Source organism: Brienomyrus brachyistius, chromosome 1, assembly GCF_023856365.1.
Source record: "Brienomyrus brachyistius isolate T26 chromosome 1, BBRACH_0.4, whole genome shotgun sequence".
Classification (NCBI taxonomy): domain Eukaryota; kingdom Metazoa; phylum Chordata; class Actinopteri; order Osteoglossiformes; family Mormyridae; genus Brienomyrus; species Brienomyrus brachyistius.
In genome coordinates, this window is record NC_064533.1 from 48,911,944 (window position 1) to 48,932,271 (window position 20,328).

General features: G+C 42.5%; 3 protein-coding genes across 7 annotated transcripts in view; 1 reads left to right on the top strand and 2 right to left on the bottom strand.

Moving 5' to 3' along the window:
- cobll1b (cordon-bleu WH2 repeat protein-like 1b) overlaps nt 1-9,154 on the bottom strand; it is a 35,217-nt gene extending 26,063 nt beyond the window's left edge. The window contains exon 1 of one of the 4 annotated variants that reach the window (XM_049015349.1): nt 9,011-9,154. Coding sequence is in view for 3 of the 4 variants with exons in the window: in XM_049015332.1 (XP_048871289.1) it covers nt 8,547-8,650 (104 nt within the window). In the remaining variant the exon portion in view is untranslated. Of the gene's footprint in view, nt 1-8,546; nt 8,732-9,010 lie in introns of those variants that run through there. The other 3 variants (XM_049015332.1, XM_049015322.1, XM_049015312.1) reach the window with 3 other exon arrangements.
- A 483-nt stretch (nt 9,155-9,637) lies between these two features.
- On the bottom strand, nt 9,638-15,106 carry slc38a11 (solute carrier family 38 member 11). Of its 2 annotated transcripts, none has more exons than XM_049015474.1 (12): nt 14,739-15,106; nt 14,487-14,610; nt 14,053-14,127; nt 13,705-13,825; nt 13,348-13,403; nt 12,356-12,462; nt 12,190-12,269; nt 11,708-11,778; nt 11,137-11,298; nt 10,909-11,021; nt 10,658-10,789; nt 9,638-10,243 (listed from the first exon to the last, which is right to left on the bottom strand). In XM_049015474.1, exons 1-12 carry the CDS (start codon nt 14,868-14,870, stop codon nt 9,950-9,952), a joined length of 1,467 nt encoding a protein of 488 aa, XP_048871431.1. In that variant the 5' UTR covers nt 14,871-15,106; the 3' UTR covers nt 9,638-9,949. The 2 variants fall into 2 exon arrangements, with proteins under 2 accessions (XP_048871431.1, XP_048871421.1); XM_049015464.1 differs by having other exon boundaries at nt 13,348-13,413; nt 13,691-13,825; nt 14,739-15,104.
- Nucleotides 15,107-20,033: 4,927 nt separating this feature from the next.
- The window catches only part of scn1laa (sodium channel, voltage-gated, type I-like, alpha), a 37,172-nt gene continuing 36,877 nt past the window's right edge, over nt 20,034-20,328 (top strand). The window contains exon 1 of the mRNA XM_049015284.1: nt 20,034-20,173. The gene's annotated coding sequence lies outside the window, so the exon portion shown is untranslated. The remainder of the gene's footprint in view (nt 20,174-20,328) is intronic.

Genomic DNA, 20,328 nt, shown 5'->3' on the forward strand with positions numbered 1-20,328 from the left:
GTTGCAATAAAGACTGAATCTGGATCTACACAAGCGGCTTCTGACTCCTGATTTGCCGAGAAAGGAAAAAAGCACAACAGTAGGATCTCCCAGAAATCCAGCACATGCTTCATTACACACATTTATCATCAAACTTGGTGTGGATCTTGTACCAGAGACAAAGAGGACATTACAGACACTTGGTTAAAAGGATGCTTGCAGAGTCCTGGGTTTGAGTTCACATGCGTCTGAAGTGAACAATGAAGAATGGAAGAACATATCAATTCACAAACATCCTTCTAGGGGGGTGCCTCGACAATAACATCAGTCCACACCCTCCTGAAAGGTACAAGATTTTCCAGAAAGATCAGAACCTGGAAGTTATGCAGATGCCTTGCCGCATATTTACCAAGCTTATTTTTAGACAGGTACCAGACAGGGAAGCTGGCATGACACAGCCCAATTCTCCTTTGTTGTTTTGTTTCTTACACTTGGTTTTTATATCAAGGCCATAATGCCCTGAATATTTTTGCCTGAATGCAGGAAGTCACATCCATAACAATAACGTGAGTCATGGAAGCTTCCTAGCCCTACAATGAGAACAAACGGCTTCCAGATCAACAGAGAGCTCTTCCGGCATCTCCTGGAACACACTGTTTTTTGTAAAAACGGAGCTAAGAAACTTTACGTTTTGAGGTCTGGCTTGTCTGTGTTGTTACTTCAGCAAAGTCACCAAAGAAGAACACAATCAGATCAGAACATTAGTATTTAGTATCCAGCCAATCACTGGAGGTGAGTCATATCAGGTGATAAAATGGCAGCTTGTGATTGGATGTTGCCAGAATGGGGTTTCGGGTTTCATTTGTTGGGAGGGGGGGTACTGGAGGGGCTAATCCCAGCGGGTAGGCATAAGACTGAGCCAGGGCCACAGAATTTGGTGAGAAAGGTCACTCACAGTAAACAGAAGTTGTTTGGGGAGGGTCTGGAAGGGTCACTACTCCAGGAGTTATGCTGGATGGGAAGACACTCTGGGAAAACAGAGGGTGCATAGCATCTGACTGCGTGAGAATCGCCTGCTTCCTGTCCACTTACAGAAGGATAACATAACAAATACTCCCACACGGCAAATGGCCCACCTATATGTGGGCATCCTGTTATCCTAATAATCAAAAACATCAAGCCTTCAATCAGGAAAAATCTCTAAGACACAATCGGTTCAAAGAAGTAATAGTGCAGTCAGGACAGTAGTCAGGATTTTTAAAATACAGAGGTTGAAAGTGTGAGCCCTTCCTAGGTGTACTCCATAATGGACTGCAGTTATTGGGGTTGCGGGAAAAATACTGTTGTCTTGGTAAGTATGGCCATGAGTGCAGCGAAATACAGTCACAAGTTACAAGAGGCAGCCATCATAAGTAACCAAAAAGAGGATTATTAGCTTCAATGGAGATTCTGAGTCCTCCATGAGTCCAACGTAGATTTCACCGTTGCCAAGCAACATCCATAGTCTTTCCTGACACTCTTATAGCAAATTTACATTCTCAATGACCCAAGAGCCTTAAACTAGGAAAACTTCTCCTCAAAACTGCTTATAGAGTCTGTGCGTAGTTTGTTGGTATCCCAATATAAGTGGGACCCAACACAGAATACCATCACAAGACATGGAATTACTTCTTCTTGAGATGCTTCTGTGTCTGCTTGGTGACAACATGGAGACCCACACATTTAACAGCTGAAGAGAAAGGGGAGGGGGGGTTTTAATAAATGACCCAATCAGTTCTTGCAAAACAATGGCACATTGTCTGTGTTGAGCTGTTTGGCAGAGTAACACTGGCTGGTATTTTGCCCCCGTTTCCGCCGCCCATCACGTGTAGAGATCTGCAAAAGGTCCAGTTTTGGTCAAAGGGTCCATGGTCTACTGAGGAGCCCCATGGCGATCTCAGAGGTTGATGTTTTCCTTCAAACGTAAGGTGAAAGTTGACACGTGTTTCCTGCTGCTGGTTCTCATCCGAGCCCCCAGGGGGCGCCCTTCATTGGTGATGCATGTCTGGAATGATGCACCCCCTCTTGATTTATGTTAGGGCAGCTCGTCTGAGACAGAGTTTCTCCATGGTACACATTGCACAGTTATCTGTTTAAAATAACTTCCCGAGGCCATTAACACATAACACGCATTTCTGTGAATGGTTTTTTTTTAATGATAAAGCATAAATAGAGTTGTTATCTCCTAATTAAGGGATATTTCAGTGTACGATGACATAAAAGCTGAATGGGTAGCACAGTAGCCCCATGTTTTCAGGGCTGGCCGGTCCATTCCCACGCCTAGTATAGCGTATGCAGAGTTTGCATGTTCTTGCCTGTGTCGGATTTCTTCCACTTAGGTGGACCGGTGACCTGAAATTGCCCCTAGAGATGGAGCTGAATCCCCTCTCCGACGTCCCCCGCCTTACGCTTTGTCTTTCCTGGGACTGGCTCCAGATTCACTGGCTCCCTGTCCTGGATACACGGTTATGAAATATTGATGGTTTACCCAAAGACAGCATCATTAATGGGACCACAAAAATGGAACAAATATGATATTTAATATAAAGGGATATTGCAAGTTAATTGCTGCTAGAGAAATAAGAACAATAACAATATATCAATCAAAAAAAAACTGGGGGGGGGGGGGGGGGGGTTATTACCCCAAGAATCTGTCTTTTAATTCAAGTGCTACTGCCCCCTACTGTTCATTTCTATACCTACATTATTACCAAGCTCAGCCAATCATGATTATGTGTAGGATGAGTGCGCATTCAGTCATTGTTAAATGTAAAAAAAAAAAACTCTTTTTTGTTTCTGAGTAATTTATTCCCTCTGCCTTACTGGATGAGCATATTCTGCCAAAGCATTTCATTTTCTGAGAAAAGAAAAAAAATTATGAACAGGTTTGTCTGGACGTCGTTTTAAATACCTTTGAGATGAAGGGTGGTGTGGCTCACCAGGGGCCACTGTGTACCTGCAATCAGTCCTGCAATTTATAAAACGCTCCAGCTTCCTCTTGCCAGAGAGGGGGAGTTTTTGGGGTCAGCATTGTGTGCTGCATCAGTGTCCTGCAACCCTGTTTTTCGTCTTTGTATTTGTCGCCTAGAAACTGTTACACTGTTACAACTGTAATGTTTTGCTGGGTCTTTGCAGTCAGCAGAAATATGTTAACACAGAATATGTATATATATATCAATGCCTATCTTTCTGCACTGCTTCAGAGTGTATTTTACCCTTCTAGAGCATACTTTCCATAATACATAAAAGGCCTACTATTCCCCAGACTTCCACAAAGGAAAGCTTTGCGAGCTTCTGTCCCAAAGTCTCAATGATGTCGCTTGTGGAATTCTGTTCTTTTTCCAGACCTCACAAAATTCCCCGTTTTCTGCCATAAATGAGCTTAACTCCATCAACAAAATAAATTCACTGACAAACTGCATACACCCATATATCGTTGATCTAGAATTGCGTTTGTTTGTTTTCAAATTGCATGAAAAAAGAGTCTTTAAAAAAAATTCTCTGGATTTGTCTGGCATCTGCAAAATAGCGAACCCCCACACACACACAGACACACACACACACAGACACACACACACACACAGAGTTCACTTTGCATCCAGCTAAAGAAAGAAGTTCAAATGATTTGGCTGCTTTGTTACATTACAAATTTGTTTCTTATTTTGCTTTTGTCAATTTAATTGTCACTCTAGTCTTGCAAGAATTTCCCCTCTGTTTTATATCATTCTGCTTTCACGGCTTTTCTCCTGACAGTATGAATAAACAGAAGCCTCAGCTCCGTATCTCTGCTGCCTGTTTAATTGTTCCAACCCCCATCCTTGCCCTTTGACGAAGCCCATGCCATGGTACTGAAGTCAGTGCCTGGTCACTTACAGGGGGGTGTCTCTGCACCAGCATATGGTTAAACCTCAGCCCGGGACGGGGATCAGCAGAGCCAAGCTTCTGATAAGGTCTTGCACTTGGAGCGCATCCACAAAACTCCCCCACACCCCCTTGCCGCTACATTCCTCCATACTGCAGCACGGTAACCCTTCTGAGTGGTCCAACACCAGGCCAGATGTTATCTGAAACAATGGGACAGCTGCAGATGTGTGTGTGTGGGGGGGGGGGGGGTTTCCATGACGACAGCGAATCAGATACCTTCGGTTTGAAAGCGCGAACTCCAAATTAAACAACGAGGACTTCAAGCACCTCATCGGTTATGTCATAAATAACAGTCCGTGACCCAGATGCTTTTTAAATGCGTCCATGTATATTTAATGCTAACACACCCGTGATATGAAGCATCGAGTGGCATCTTCACCACGTACACCGCAGTGCATACGCAGTGTCACACAAGCAGGTCAAGAGATTTAATAGGTGTCTCGGTTTTCAGACCCATCCTATAAGAGGCCCATTTTAATGATCCATAAATAAATAATTATAGCACGTAGGGCCAATGAAAGTACATATTTTGGCTCATGGTCAATTTTGCCCCAAAATCTGCTCTCCAATCAGTCTTAAAACACAGTCATGTCTCGCTGTCCTGGATCATCTCCTGCCAAAGGACCCCAAATGCTATTTCTGCAAGAACACCCAGTCCCAATAAAAACAGGCCCCCAAAACTCGAGCAGGGCATCTATTTTAGGTACCAGAGCAACTTGCACAATGGAATAATGCGATACCGCAATGCAATTCCAAATCAGAATGCGAATTTTACTGATTGAAACTAGAGCTCAGCCCTTTTCAGGAGTAGAAATTCCGCAGCAGACTCCTAATTAAACCCGCAAGGAGGCGGCAAGCGAGAGCACAGAGCGGGAGCTGTGCAAAAATCCATAAAGCACACGGACGACCCATCCCACAGCCTAGAAGTGAAATTCCCAACCTCTGGAAGAATGTAAGATGACACCATTGCCCTGTAACCCTTTGTATGCCAGAGGAACTCACTGGCACACTTACCTACTGGAATTCCTTGATTTTTAGGTCATTATTTCCCTGATTCCTACACGAGTCAGCTGGAATATTTTCCTTTTAAAATGTCACAAAAATTCACCAGATACATTCATTCCTATATGCAGTATAGTGTTATAAATGGGCAAGAGATACGAGGGATGGCAGGGCGACTCGGGGCGGCGGGGGGGGGGGGGGGGGTCACTGTTGTTTCACACCCCTGTGGTTGGAGTCACATGTCACGTGGGTTTTCCTCCATGAGCTGCAGTTTCCCACCACAGTCCACAGACATGCAGGGAGGGTGACTGGCATCACTAAACTGCTTGTATTGTGAGGCTTCTCACTCCCCCCATACCACCACCCCTCCCCCCTGACATTAGTCACCTTAACTTATTTGTTTTTATTGTTAATTTTTAGTTACTATTTATTCCACCCTTGCATGGTACCTCTGCTGTCATACTTCTTGTTTACACACACACATGCACACACATGCACACACACACACAGGTGGGAAACTATGTCTTTGTGGGGACTCTCCATTCATTTCTATGATGGCCTTTTCTCCTAACCAGCCCTAACCTTAACCATAAGTAACCAAACAAAATTTTTGTCATTTTTAGTTTTTCGATTGTATTCACAGATCTTTTTGGGGGCCTGAAAAATGGTCCCCACCACAAAAAAAAGGTTTATTATTACATTGTGGGGGACATTTGGTAATATAAACCTAATCCACACCCACACACACCCACACACACACACACACACACACTGCACTATGAACCGGACTGGACTGGCCGCCTGACATACCGGGCATTTTCCAGGAGGGCCGGTGAAATTTATTGCTCACCCCCCTGGGCGGCAAAGCATATCACTCGGCAAAAGTTATTATGGGGAATCACACCCCCATAATAAATAATAATAAATTCAGCATGGGACCATGTGGGACACCGAAGTCCAGGGCTGATGTTTAAGCCCACCATGTATAAAAAGCCCTTGTATCCATCCACTTGTGCTTTGCACTGTCTTGTGTTTCGGTCTTTGACACCATGAAAACCCTCCCTGTCACTGCTGCTGCACCGTGGTCCCGGCAAAATGCTACTTCGTGCCACTGTGTAGCTGTATATAGATGTCATGACAATAAAGCCCACTTGACTTGACCTTAACGTGCGGCTCACTTGCTGGTGTTGTGCCCCCCCTCGTATACTGGCTGGGATACGATCCAGGCCCTAACACGACTCCAACCGGAATAATAGAATAAGTTATCAGAAGGATGAACTTTAATTATGCAACTGAATTAAACTGTTTAATTTTAAATTAGCTAAAGTTATTTTTTACTATATTTACAACCATTTTTATATGAATAATATTGAATAATAACAATAATAAGAACACCAACAACTATAACTACAACGATAATAACAGCTACAGTACATTGTGTTAGGTTACACAAATGAGTATACATTTGGGATTATGATGCCCCGAATCTGTCCTTTGGTCCACAATGTATTTCCCATGACTCGTACAGATGGTTAAGTTAGTTTCCCACTGAGTCTTCAAAGTCAGGAAATGAGCAAAAGTTCAAAGGTTATTGAAATGGCTGAAATCTCTGTAACTTAATTTCCAGACAAAGGGAGATTTGTTTGTTATTCAAACAAGAGACATTGTTTCAAAACTAAACATTTAAACACAGATTACAAAATCATATTCAAATGCTACATCCTTATTGTGGAAAAAGAATGCAACTTTAACAAAAGAATTATATCACAAAGTCCTCTACATTATCTTACTTAATTACCTTATTATGGCTACATCTGTGATTTCAGTTATTTTTGTTGATATGGGGAAATTGAATTAGTTTTCTTAAGTCAAGCTGTTATGTCATCACATTGCCATTGGTTTATAACACACGGTGTGTCTAAACATCTAAAATTGCCCTCTGGGTAGAAAAGTAAGGCATTCTCATAACATGGTTCTGAGTAGATGCTGGAATATCTTTCGTAAGACGATTATTTCAAAATGTCTTAGGAAAGGTCTCATTATATTTAGTAACCATGGGCATAACCTTTAAAACAGTTTTAAGGGTAGGTCTTGCATACAGTTCATGTCCCAGTAAGCTATGAATTATGTGGGGTGAGCATGTAGGAAAGCAGATGCTGAGATGAGGTGATAGTTTGTTTGAAAAGCCTGAGTTTATGGGTTTTTCTGATGTCACTTGTGAAAAACCAAACCCAGTTGGTCTCTGGTGTGTCCATTAGAAGGAAACGTGACTTTGTTCGGTTTACTCCTCAAATTTGGTGACTCCAAAGACAATTACTGATGCTGTCCCATGGGTCTGAAAGGATCGTTAAGACTTGTAAGTCATTTGTTATAATACAAGTACTTTAGGTTAGATACGAATTGGTAACTATGCATTTTCAATTATGTACCTTCAGATATGCATTCAAATAAAGGCTATTTACTCAAATTCCAAGCATATTTCTTGATACTTCTCCAAAAACATTGTCCACATGGGTTTCGGCATGGTTCACCTGTAATTTCAGTGCTGATATGCCTGAGCTTGACAGCTCATGGTGGAATTTCATTTTCATGGCTACCTTTCTTGACAGACTATCCGAGACTAACTAAAAACGAAGGTAAAAGTGGTACTATCAAACTTTAAAGGCGTTCTCTGGTTGTCCGTTTTCGTTTCTAAATCGCGGGGGCGTAAACAAACGCATCCCAGCAGCGTGAGGCATGCCGCATACTGGGTGGGACGCTGGTCCAGTGCTTCAGCATTGGCACATATATTGACACATCATCCACATAATTAAAAGTGACAGCTGAGCCATTTACACATCTGTGGATTGCCAGAGGAATCCTATCTACAGCATTTCCTTGTCTTATGCCTTATCCGACGTAGGATACACTGCTGCACGTCTGCAACCATGTATAGGAGACGCATTTGGAAGATGGATTTATAATAATGATGGTGATAATAATAATGAGGGTAGCCTTTCATTCAGTAAAAAAGACCGTTATAAAACAGATATTCCTAATTGAATCTATTCCCTACTCTTTGCTTACTTTATTCAATACGTACCACGCAACTTACAAATTGCTCACTTAAATTCAAACTTGCACTAAAGTTACTAATTCACTTGATTGTTCAGAGCTTCGAAACTTCGGAGAAACCTTTCATCAATGAGCTGTTACAATTCAAATATAATACGCTTCATCGTATTAGCAGTAAGCTAGAATAACTAATTTTGGTTGTAATGTGATCTATGTTGATAGTTATGTCAGTCATAACCTGAATAAAAACTCGCAACCGGCGTAAATAAAACCCAGAAATACTCAGAGGCTTCCGGACCAGGGCTAAGAAGCACTGATCGATGCGAACCTGGCATTGAAACCCCACGTAAAAAATTAAGACCTCAATTTTACCTTTATACAGCGTCGTGTTAAATTACCCAGAGCACATGCAATTTTAAAAATAACCTTATATGAGTTATGCATTGACATTGTTTTCTCCTGCGTTACCTTACTGCAGTAAATACCTTCTGTCACGTCTCCCGGCTGCAAATATAACGGTTTTACGCCAAAGAAACTCAGAAACATACCTGGTAGCTGGAGGTAGACGATGCAAAGTACCTTGCACACCAAGGTTGTCCATTCCTAACTGATTTAAAGTCTTTTGCGAAGGAAAACTTGGACAAGTGCGCATTTGCGCATATTCAGTGACTTAAGACATGTTTAAAGTTTTTCACGGCCAGATAAATGACTTCTGATATACTGAAGTGGGAGGGAGGATGCGTTTGACAATTACGTCATAGCTTCAAGAAGAAACTTATTTTTAATCAGACGAAGGCTCCACTCAGCGGTTTAAAGCTGCTTAAACATCAACATTGCCGCATTAAAAATACATTGATAAATCTGTTTACTAATTTCCGTTGGTGCAATAAATAACTACGCATCTCTTAAGGGGGAAGCAAACCCCCCGACCCTGGCCGGGGAAATGTGTTGGTTTCACTGTGTAGGACAAACCACATGACACGAAGCAACACAAGAAGTGTTAAAATCGTACCGTTATTTGTATATCCATGTAAAGTTTAAATTTGTAGAGGTTCTTCAATGATCCTAAAATTCCCACGTAATTTATTTGCTACGATTCCTTCGTTGTGCATTAACCCGTCATCCAAAAAGGACTCGAGCTGACCCAGTTCACAAAGCCAATAAGCTTTGTTTTGAAGTCGTGACATCAGTTTCAAAGCCAAATTACGTCCTCCACTTTCCAGATGGCAGTTAATTTTCCGACACCTCCACGAATTTTGCAATAGCTGAAGCATATGCCATCATCCTTCGGAAATGACTGGTTATTGAATTTCACATTTTGTGAAATTGGCGTTACAGGAGAACAGTACCGGTCATTCACTTCAATTGCAAGCACGTTTTTACATTATTAGCGGTTAAGAGGGAGAATGTTAATGCTGTAGTCACCATTATTGGTTTACTTTGTTTTAAAAAATGCTTTTGCTCCGTCTGTAAAAAGTCAATTTTTTGACACTTGAGGAATTATTTGGTCTCCAAATACACGGTTATGGTCGCCTTTGTTTTTAAGTGTTTTCTTTTTAACAACTATCACCAACGTTGAACCACAAAGAAAAAAAACCCTTGCAAGAAGTACTACAACTAAAATACCGTGACTAAAATACAGATGTAAGCATTGGAATGTTTAATATATTGCATAGCGCCGTCATGTGGCCGTTTGTTTTCATAACATCCATAATCCACTGCAAGCAGTATTCAGTTTGTTTTTCGGGTTTAATTAACGTAGATACGTATTGTACTTGACATTAATTTAGAAGTTTGCATAAATTTATAGGCTAGAAGAAGTTACTGTTTAACTATATATTTTATATAAACATATTACAAGTGCAATTGACCATTACTATTACTTTGTAAAAGGGAATAAAATAAGCTAATGTGAAACGATCTTTAAATTGAGCACAATTAAACAGGCATCTCAGAAATTGGTCTCATTTGGAGACACACTGAAAACCTCTGGCACGGAAATTGTGGTAGATGGCGTCGCATTGAGGGCAGAGTCGTTTGAGATGCAGTAGAACATCTCCGCTCCGTGAGAGCAGTCTTGGGGATACAGGACGGTCATGGCTAAACCAATGACCATGACACACACACCCACCAGCAGGAGGATGCAGCACACGAGGTTCTCTCCCTGAAACCATCGGCTGCTAGACAGCTTCAGGTAGCATGCTGACGGGATGACGAAAATCAGCGGAGTGGCGCAGAGAACTCCCTGGAAAAAAACACACATACAGATATAATGAGGCATCTTTAAGGTTGTCAGGGGGCAGGGATGGGCTTCATAAAAGGGTGGAAACCTCGGATGATTCAAAAGGCCCGAGTGACAGAAACTCTAAAAATCTAGAACATAATTTGATTGGTTTAGGAGCCCAGTGTGATGCGCTTTCAGGGGATTTAAAAGCAGTACTGGCGCCCCCTGTGGGTAGATAATCATCTTCTTCAGACAATTGCATCTAACTGTACTCACAAAAAAAGGAAAACTATATTCCCTACACATATTCAAAGCGTTTGTTAATTAAATGATGATTTTATACAACTCCTCACATTCTGACTATAAACGACTATCAATCTGACCAAGTAACCAACTCAGGATCAAAAACCTTTAAGCCTTTTATTTTCAACTTACATTTAATTCCAGAACAATGCCCAGGCAGTCGTATGTTAGGGAGATTACTGTGGATACTGCTATTATCACCACAGTAACAACAACATGGGCTATGTTGCTGAGTACTCCACGGAAAAACACATTTGACACCACCTGCAAAACAGGCACAAAATCTCTATTAAGTCACGTAATATTTTTAACAACCGAAAAATGAGGAATTCAAGATTCAACTGCTCTGCTAATGGCGCGTTTAAAAATTATGTATTTCATACCTCTCGAGTCACAAAGCATTCAAGAGGAAAGGTTGTTACTATACAGATCCCAAAACAGAAGCGACCAAACGTGGCCAAATCATCGCTTCTGCAGTAGTTTTCAAATATGTCTCCTAAAATCAAAAGACACAAAACTTCACACTGCCAATACCGCAATAAAACTGCAACGCCCTCTAGTGGCGTCAATTTTGTAAAGTACACATTCGAACGGGCTTTCATTGCGTTTACCTTGCGTGTACCCAGTGAAGGTAGCGTAGCCCGCTGTTGCGAACAGTAAGCTGATGAGCGCGGCAGAGCTGACGGAGAAGTGTGTGACTCGAGACCAGGTGCCGAGGGTGGGCTCCTTCAAAGAACCGTAGATCATGAAGCTGTTATGGTGACATATAAACCCTGCAAGGGAGAAAGGATCTCAGGTGTCTGTACCAACTAATGCCAGTCATTCTAAAGACAGAAATCACCAGTTATGCCAACCAGAACATTTGCAATACAGTTTATGAACAGTTTCATTTGTTATACCATCCATCCATAACTGCTTATCTAGTGTAATATCATGGTGGACCAGGAGCCTATCCAAGCAGAGCGTACGAGGCAGGGGAAACCCTGAAAGCACCAACGTGTACTCACTCATAAATCACACAATTTACTGAAACCAAGCAAGCCTTTAGAAAAACTGGGGTATTTGGAGGAAACCTGCTAACCTCACAGACAAAGCAAGGGCTGGAACCAAACCCATATGGAAAAGGGCATGATGCTACATTACTTTAGTTAAACACAGCACCAGTGCATTGTAAGGACTCACCAGAAGACATCACACCGATTGCCTGAATTGCATTCCAATGGGCAAAGGTCCATGCATTCTCCACTGGAGGTCTGGAATCACACAGGAGTTTTTCTAACCATACATCAATGCTAAAATAAATCTTTTAATAAACATGCATTATGTTTTCTGCGCTTCCATTCACTAAATTTATCCTAAAATTTGGCTATAATAGTCATGAAAAATGAACTATTACATATTCCAGAAGGTTTTCCTCCCTAGAAGTTCAACCTCAAGTTTATTTTCTCCTCTCCTATGCCATCTTCTAGCTTTTGCTTCTTGTCCAGGGAACTACAAAATCCTCAGGGGCCACTGGAGTACCCAATAAAATGCATCAAAAGCTAAAAGCCGGTATGTTAAATCTTCTAAATCAGAAGCGAAAGAGAGACACGCAGAGTCACAGAGGAGAGCAAGACGTAAGGAACGTCTTCTGAAGCGGCTCAATGAAGAGAGTCAGCACGGACATTTGAGGGCCGAGGGTGGCAGCTCTGATGACGACGACGCTCAGGACCATGAGGGTGAAGATCATCGAGAGTAAAGAGACCTGCAAGTGACAAAAAAAGACAAACAGCAAAAACGTAAGCGGTCTCGGGCTGCTGAGGGCAATGCTGCAGCGAAGAGAGTCCTCACCTTTCCCAGCTTTGATACGTCACGATAGAGAGACAAGGGGAACGTGAAAAGAACCGTCGTCAGGAAGATGACGAAGCGTCTCTCGGCAAAAAGATGATCGGGCCCGACTACAAATACATTCATAGAAAGGATATATAATGTATATTTTACTAATGTTTTCAATACAATGTTCAGTTAAAAGTAAAATCTCTCCCCCTAACCAAACACATACCCACACGAATTTAAAAATGCAACAATGATCATTGACGAGAGACATTATGTTGTTAATTAACATGCAACTTTATTTCATTTATGTTTTTTTTATGCTCATTGATCATCCATCCATCCATTTTCCAAACCGCTTATCCTACTGGGTAGCGGGGGGTCCGGAGCCTATCCCGGAAGTGATGGGCACGAGGCAGGGAACAACCCAGGATGGGGGGCCAGCCCATCGCAGGGCACACTCACACACCATTCACTCTCACACGCACACCTATGGGCAATTTAGTGACTCCAATTAGCCTCAGCACGTTTTTGGACTGTGGGGGGAAACCGGAGTACCCGGAGGAAACCCCACGACTACATGGGGAGAACATGCAAACTCCACACACATGTGACCCAGGCGGAGACTCGAACCCGGGTCCCAGAGGTGTGAGGCAACAGTGCTAACCACTGCACCACCATGCCGCCCCATACAGTGCTAACCACTGCACCACCATGCCGCCCCATACAGTGCTAACCACTGCACCACCATGCCGCCCCATACAGTGCTAACCACTGCACCACCATGCCGCCCCATACAGTGCTAACCACTGCACCACCATGCCGCCCCACACAGTGCTAACCACTGCACCACCATGCCGCCCCACACATTGATCAAATGGAAAAAAACAACTGGAATGAGCCAGTTAGCAACATAGGCTAATTTTCACAAGATATAATCTTATACCGTTTATAAATGTACACATACACCATCATCAAGAGTTACGAGTTAAGGATAAAGTCTCACCTACCCCCAGGTAACCTCTGGAATACTTTGGTCAACGTGTCACCAGTAATGATGTTGTAGCTGATCATAGCTAAGGAATTGAAATTCATTAGACTTTCTCCTTAAGCTTTTGTCTATCGATTCATCTTCAATCCAAATCATATCTGGCTCAATATTTTAAAGCACTTTATGTACAAAATGATTCACACTCTATACATTTTAAAATATTAGTCTAGTCATTTCTTAAATACATTTTAATTGTTAAAAAATCTGGTCTCTTTACACATACTCATATATTACTAATGACATTTTAATTTAATTTCTCAAATGGAAACACTTAAGGACACATTGAATCATTGATGTCTTACCAATAAAAGGATATAAAAACTGTAAAACAGATAGAATCAAATATCCAATAAAGCCAAACGTGTTTTGTACTAATGACTGGTAACTCCAGGTTCCCGAGAGATTCCCTCCTTTAATCAGCAGGATAATAGAGTAATCTGCAATAGAGAAACTTTCACTAACAATGTGGGAAGCCGGAGTCATAATGCGCAATAACATGCTGCAAAATTAACTTGCATTGTTGTCATTATATTATTAATCGTCATCTTCAACAAGGTTGATCTGGGGATAAAGACGGGATACACGAAGACTAAAAGATTATTTTCAGTACCAACATTTTCACTGGTTGAATAATCATTATGATAAGCACAAGATTGTACTGTACCAGCAATGAGGGCAACGACAAACAGGAGAACAATCCCTAAAGGAAGTCCCGCCTGGTTCATTGAGTAAGGCAGCCCTGCAGAAAAACATTGAAGATATCACGTGGAGATTTCTATTTAAACCATGAGTCTATGCTGTTTTAACCATGGAATTTATCATTCATTCATCGCAAACTTTTTAGACGTTTTAAGCTTATGAGATATTGAGATTACTTTAACAGTGGATACAATACAAGAAGATACAGCTAGGTGTGACTGAACGCTGGAACAGCAGGTTATATTAACACCGGACGGGAATTGAAAAGAATGATTCTAGCATTTAATGGAAACGCTTTACACAAGCAACTTAAATGTATCTCAAGCCCAGGCGCTCCATAACTTTCATTCATTCGGGAAAAAAACGGGCAAATCACATGATCAGTGAGTAATACTCTACCTATAATTCCCGATCCGATGATGGAATTGATGAAGTTAAAGCAAGCTAATGGCAGAGAGCTCGTTCCCCTCTTGTCCGTGAATTTTTCCAATGACACCAAACATTTCTTATCACTTGCTTCATCCTGAAATGCAGTCAGATGAGACCATAATTATAAAAGAAATCGTCTATTGCATGCAGTTTTAATTTGTTTAATGCGCTTTACAAATTACAAATGAGTAGTGGTTAGGCTATACAAGCGAATTAACCTACTTTATTAGTCATCCTATGTGCCTGCTGACCAGCTGCTGCCCCCTGGGCTGTCCGGGAGTTCAAGCGAAGTTTACGTTTGTAGCTCTCAAAAAATAAATAAAGCCTTTTTTCCAATTGTGTCTCCTCCGCCATTAGTCGTGCAAAAGAGGCAGAGTTTAATTCGGCCGGAGAGTTTAGCCCGCCTACTGAATCAGCCTTCAGTTACCACTTGCAAAGCAAATAGCCAAGAGAATTATTTGAGTTAACAAAAAAATCTGTTATATGCCAATGATTTAATTATCATTGCTAAAGGCCTATCAGATTGTTGTTGAGATTCGGCGAGTATATATTGTGTTAGAGCTGGGCGCTGTATTGTAATATTCTCTTATTGCTGTTTATAAAACAGCTTCACTTATGTTGATTTCTGTTGAGTTCTCGCATACTTGGGTTTAAAGATAGTTAAGTCTGTGTGTGTTAGCGATGCAGCAACACGATAATTGTATAATTTTAGGTTGTCCTTTCTGTAGACTTTTTTTTGGAGCCTGTATAAATCTCTGAATAAACTCTGATAATCTGGTTGGAAGTAAACAACTCAAGTTTAATCCCGTCGCACTTTGTAATCATAATACATTTGCACTGTAACTATATTATTTCCGATATGTGCAGGCCTGAAAGTTCCAAATTAACTAGTTTGAATGAATAATTTAAGAAAAAAAAACCAAATTGAACAAATTGAAGTTAAATCTTTAGCTTTCTTTAACCCAAAAATGCCTTTCATCCACAATAAGTACACATACTTGAATGTATACACAGATAGTTTTGCGTTCTTAACAGACAGGATGAACAATAGCAGATTACAAAACATTAAAAAATTAACATATCTGTACAACAAAGCTTGATGCACCATGGTTTCATCAATGAATAAACACATTTTCAAATAGCCCTAATGTAATCAATATAATTCATTATATTTTTATGTAGGGCTACTGCCCTATTTAGTCGTAGAACTCTAATATCTATTCATTCATCCATCCATTTTCCATAGCTGCTTATCCAGAACATGGTTGCTGTCAGAAATCCATCCATCTGTCCATCCATTCTCTAGGTCATGAGAAATACAACAAACAGACATAATTCTATAGTGTGTACTATTATGTAAACAAACAGCGCTTAAACATAAATACCACAGAGATATTCACTGGGTATGTTGGTGAGAATTATGGAAAGTCTCATAAGAGGTAGATATTTGTTAGACATGACAAGTTAGTCAAACCATTCATCTGTCTTCTAGCCAATCTTCTGATCTAGGTCAGGCCTAGAGAACATCATAGGCACCACTGGACACAAGGCTGAGGCACGACCGGTAAAGGGGGCCAGTGGTATGCTATAATGTGTGTCTTTCATACATAATGCGCTTGGTACAAATCTGACCCTGTGATACCCAGTCAGATGACACACATAATGGTATTGGGAGCCCCTGCAGCAATGTGTTTCAGACAGAGAGCATGCTGTGTCTTCCATCAGTTAAAAATACGGGTTTGGAACCGACGCGCAGATGTCCGTCCCCGTTCTAGACCTCTTGTTTCAATCGCTCGCAATCTTGTTAATTTGCAGTCCTTGTTTGTTTTACTTCAGTAAAACCCCCCCAAGTCATTTGTCCTGCCCGTTGCAACAGAATCATTGGACTTCTAAAGAAACTTTGTGGTCATAATGTCAACCCCAACTTCCAGGCTTCTGTATACCCCGTGGACCAGCTACACCGAGTTCGCTGGTTCTGAAACACCGCAAGGTCTCCAGAGTCGTGGGATCTGCTAGAGCCACTCGCCTGAAGTCCAGGGACTATTTCGCCCTTCTGGACCAGCACCTGGAGTGGAGGTGCACCCCTGTGGAGAGTGCCTGAGGCTAGCGCACTCCCCCTGCAGGCCAGGAGAGATATTAGCAAGGCTGACTTCTGCAGAACCTGGTGCTGCAAGGGCTGTCTTCGATCCTGCCTCGCCTCCAGAGCCTGACTTCACCTCTGCCATCAAGAAGGGCCACCTCGCCTACACCTGACCCAGCCGTCCCACCCACACAAGACCCAGGGACCCCGACTCCTCCCTGCTCACCTCCAGGTATCTCGGCCTTGCCCTGTCTCCTGACGTCCCGCAGGCGCCCACCTCATCACCGAACATCCTGCCAGCGCCTGCCTCATCTCCAGTCAATGCACAAGGCGCCCACCTCATCACCTAACATCCTGCCGGCACCTGCCTCATCTCCAGTCAATGCACATGGCACCCACCTCATCACCGAACATCCTGCCGGCACCTGCCTCATCTCCAGTCAATGCACAAGGCACTCACCTCATCAACGAACATTCTGCCGGCACCTGCCTCATCTCCAGTCAATGCACAAGGCACCCACCTCATCACCGAACATCCTGCCGGCACCTGCCTCATCTCCAGTCAATGCACAAGGCACCCACCTCATCACCTAACATCCTGCCGGCGCCTGCCTCATCTCCAGTCAATGCACAAGGCACTCACCTCATCACCGAACATCCTGCCGGCACCTGCCTCATCTCCAGTCAATGCACAAGGCACTCACCTCATCACCGAACATCCTGCCGGCACCTGCCTCATCTCCAGTCAATGCACATGGCACTCACCTCATCACCGAACATCCTGCCGGCACCTGCCTCATCTCCAGTCAATGCACAAGGCACTCACCTCATCACCTAACATCCTGCCGGCGCCTACCTCATCTCCAGTCAATGCACAAGGCGCCCACCTCATCACCTAACATCCTGCCGGTGCCTGCCTCATCTCCAGTCAATGCACTAGGCACTCACCTCGCAGCCTCCAGACTCGCTGCCGATGGAGTTATCCTATCTCCACCGGTTGCCACTGGGTTGAAGCCCTTTGGTGATGCTGGCCCATCGGCAACCTCTGGCCCCGCTGACTCTCCAAGGCCCTCAGTTCCTGCGGCCCAGACGGGCTCCTACTTGCCAGTGAACAGGCCCAGGAGGATCCCCATCCCAGGGCTGTCACCATGATGCTTCCCAGGATCTGGAAGACTCTCCAGATGTCCCCCGTATCGTTCATCAAGCTTCAGTCCCTGATCCAGTGCCTTGTCCTGCCATTACTTTTGCCTGGTCTGTGTCCCCTGTGGTTTTCTCCTGTGTTTCGGTCCTTGCTTCTGTGATTCCTCCACCTGTCTGCCCTGTCCTGGTGTCTTTTTAAAAATAAAATTATAAATAAAAATGCCTCAGTGTAGCCTCAGGAGTATAAGAAACACAATGTAAACCAAACAGATTTGGGTACCACTTTAGAATAAGGTTCCCCTCTGCCACATGTGAAAGGTAGTAACTTATTAATAAAAAAAAACTGTGTTATAACTTATATCTATTAATAATTTACAAAGTGCTACGACCTAATTAATTACCAGATTATAAATCATTCATAAACTCTTTATTATGCAAAGTGGCACACAGATTTGTTGTTAACAATGGAGAAAATAGTGGGGAAGTATTAACAGAGATTACGGTGACAGAGATAGCTAAGATGTATAGTGCCAGTTTGTTGTTTTTCCCAGAGAGATCAACAGTAACATTCACACTGACCAAGGCTTTGCCCAGGATAAATGGTTGTAAGATGAGTGTTTGTCTTCCGAATGGCACAAACATACACTCTCCACCTGAACTGCACAATCAAACACATTTAACAGAGAATTATAGCTACTGCCATATTATTTAACACCCCTTTAACTGCTGGAAACCCATCTTCTGTACCCACTTGTCCAATGCAGGGTCCTTGGGTAGCCGGGGAGCCGACCCATTGCAGGGCACACACACAATCTGGCAACTCTTGATTCACCTTAGCATGGAGGAGACCAGAGATCCCAGAGAAAAGCCCATGATGATGCGGGGAGAACATGCAAACTCCTGACATGCAGAGGCAGGGCAGAGTAACAATGCTTATCACTCTACCACCATGGCACCTCACAGCTGGAAATCTTCCAAAATAAATTTCTTTGGGGACTACAGTATGTAGAACAAAATTCAACAGATATCAGAACCTGGTGGTTGGTAAATGATAGCGATTGACTAAAGAACATGGAATCACAAGGAAACCACCTGCTCGAGATTTTCCTAGGTATTTACATGGGTAGCGGTACGGCTCAGTGGTTGACTGTTTCCTTAACCTTCCCGGGTTGGGATTCGTTCAGATCTTAACGATTTTACGCGCTGACTTTGCGTGTAGGATTTCCTCCAACAATCTGAAGACATGCAGTCTTCACCAAGCTTGATTTAAGAACTAGATATTCTGGATAACGTACACAAAATCGGTTTAATACGACGACTAGAACGATGACATAAACAAATGTAAACAAATGGTCGCTCGATGGAGGATATTTAAACTCAGCTTCCACCAGGGGGTAGCCAGGACCACAGTTACAAGAACTGTCCTATTTCAACGGGTAATATCCTGTACTATACGCGACTGTGCTGTAATTTGTGTGAGCCACCAGATGTCGCCAGCGGGCTTGCTAACGGTGGCGAAATTGGCGAGCTTAGGCCATGGGCTTGAGGCGTGGCAAGCAGTCCAAGAACACCCGAGTTTGCGTTATCTAGATTTATTTGGAAATGAAATAACCGCCAAACGATTGTATCACAAATCGCTTTTATTTATTTTTTTTAGATTTCCTTATTGTTTTCGGATGCTCATGGAGGGTATCTAGTGTTTCGATGTAAGATAGGCTACTTGTAATGAACATTTACATTATTTGCATTGAGAATTTATATTTGCATGTATAGGGTCAATAAAGATACGATACAGCGCAGAATGATACTTTTATTTTGTAATACAGAAATAAGTCATCACTGAGAAACAATGCTTATAATGTGTTACTGCCATTAGCGCAGAAAGTTTAACCACCTGTTAACTTTATGCGAGAATAAAAAAGGCACTGTAGGAGGTGTGAGACGTAATACAATTCTATAACGGTAAAATAACAATTGATGCAGAAGATCGTGAAGAATCGAAGTAATAGGCCAAATGTCAAGTATTTTCGCCTAGCAAAATTCTGGCTATATTAACATTTCCAACTTAGAAGTTGCTATATTGGATTGAACATACTTCCATGTCTGCCTAGAGCGGCCACTTTACTTGGACAAGACAAAAAAAAATTGTAGTTGGGCTGGTCACAGACGTCTAGTACATGGAGATTAGGAGCACCTTAGAAACCTCAATCCTCGGCGGAGTTGGCGTCATTCTTATTGGGTAACGAGTGTCCGGAGACGTAGGTTACTGATTCATTTCCTCTTTTGCATTACCCACCGATCCCTGGGAAATACTTATTAAAGAAGATTCTTGATTACTTGCGCATATAATTCATCTCTAATAGTTCACCCATAGCGGATCGGAACGCCCCGAAGAAAAAACTATTCCCCCATTACAGAAGCTCTTTGAGTGATCATGGTAAGTTTGACGTGTCGACTGGGAGCACTCTAATGTGGCTTTAAAGACGGGTTCACTTTTTAAAGACGAAGTACAACAGATATACAAAATATACAAGTGCATAGCGTTCTTCCTTTGTGTCAGGATTATATGATGGCAACGCACCTGCACCAATT

Bases quoted from the DNA above. Each gene is read 5' to 3' on its own strand.
- slc38a11 (XM_049015464.1), bottom strand. From the start codon at position 14,870: ATGGCGGAGGAGACACAATTGGAAAAAAGGCTTTATTTATTTTTTGAG. The intron at 11,022-11,136 runs GTAAACGCAATG...TTTTGATTTTAG, and splicing joins CTTCACTGGGTACACGCAAG to GAGACATATTTGAAAACTAC. The intron at 10,244-10,657 runs GTAAGTTGAAAA...GTTTTTTTCCAG, and splicing joins GCATTGTTCTGGAATTAAAT to GGAGTTCTCTGCGCCACTCC.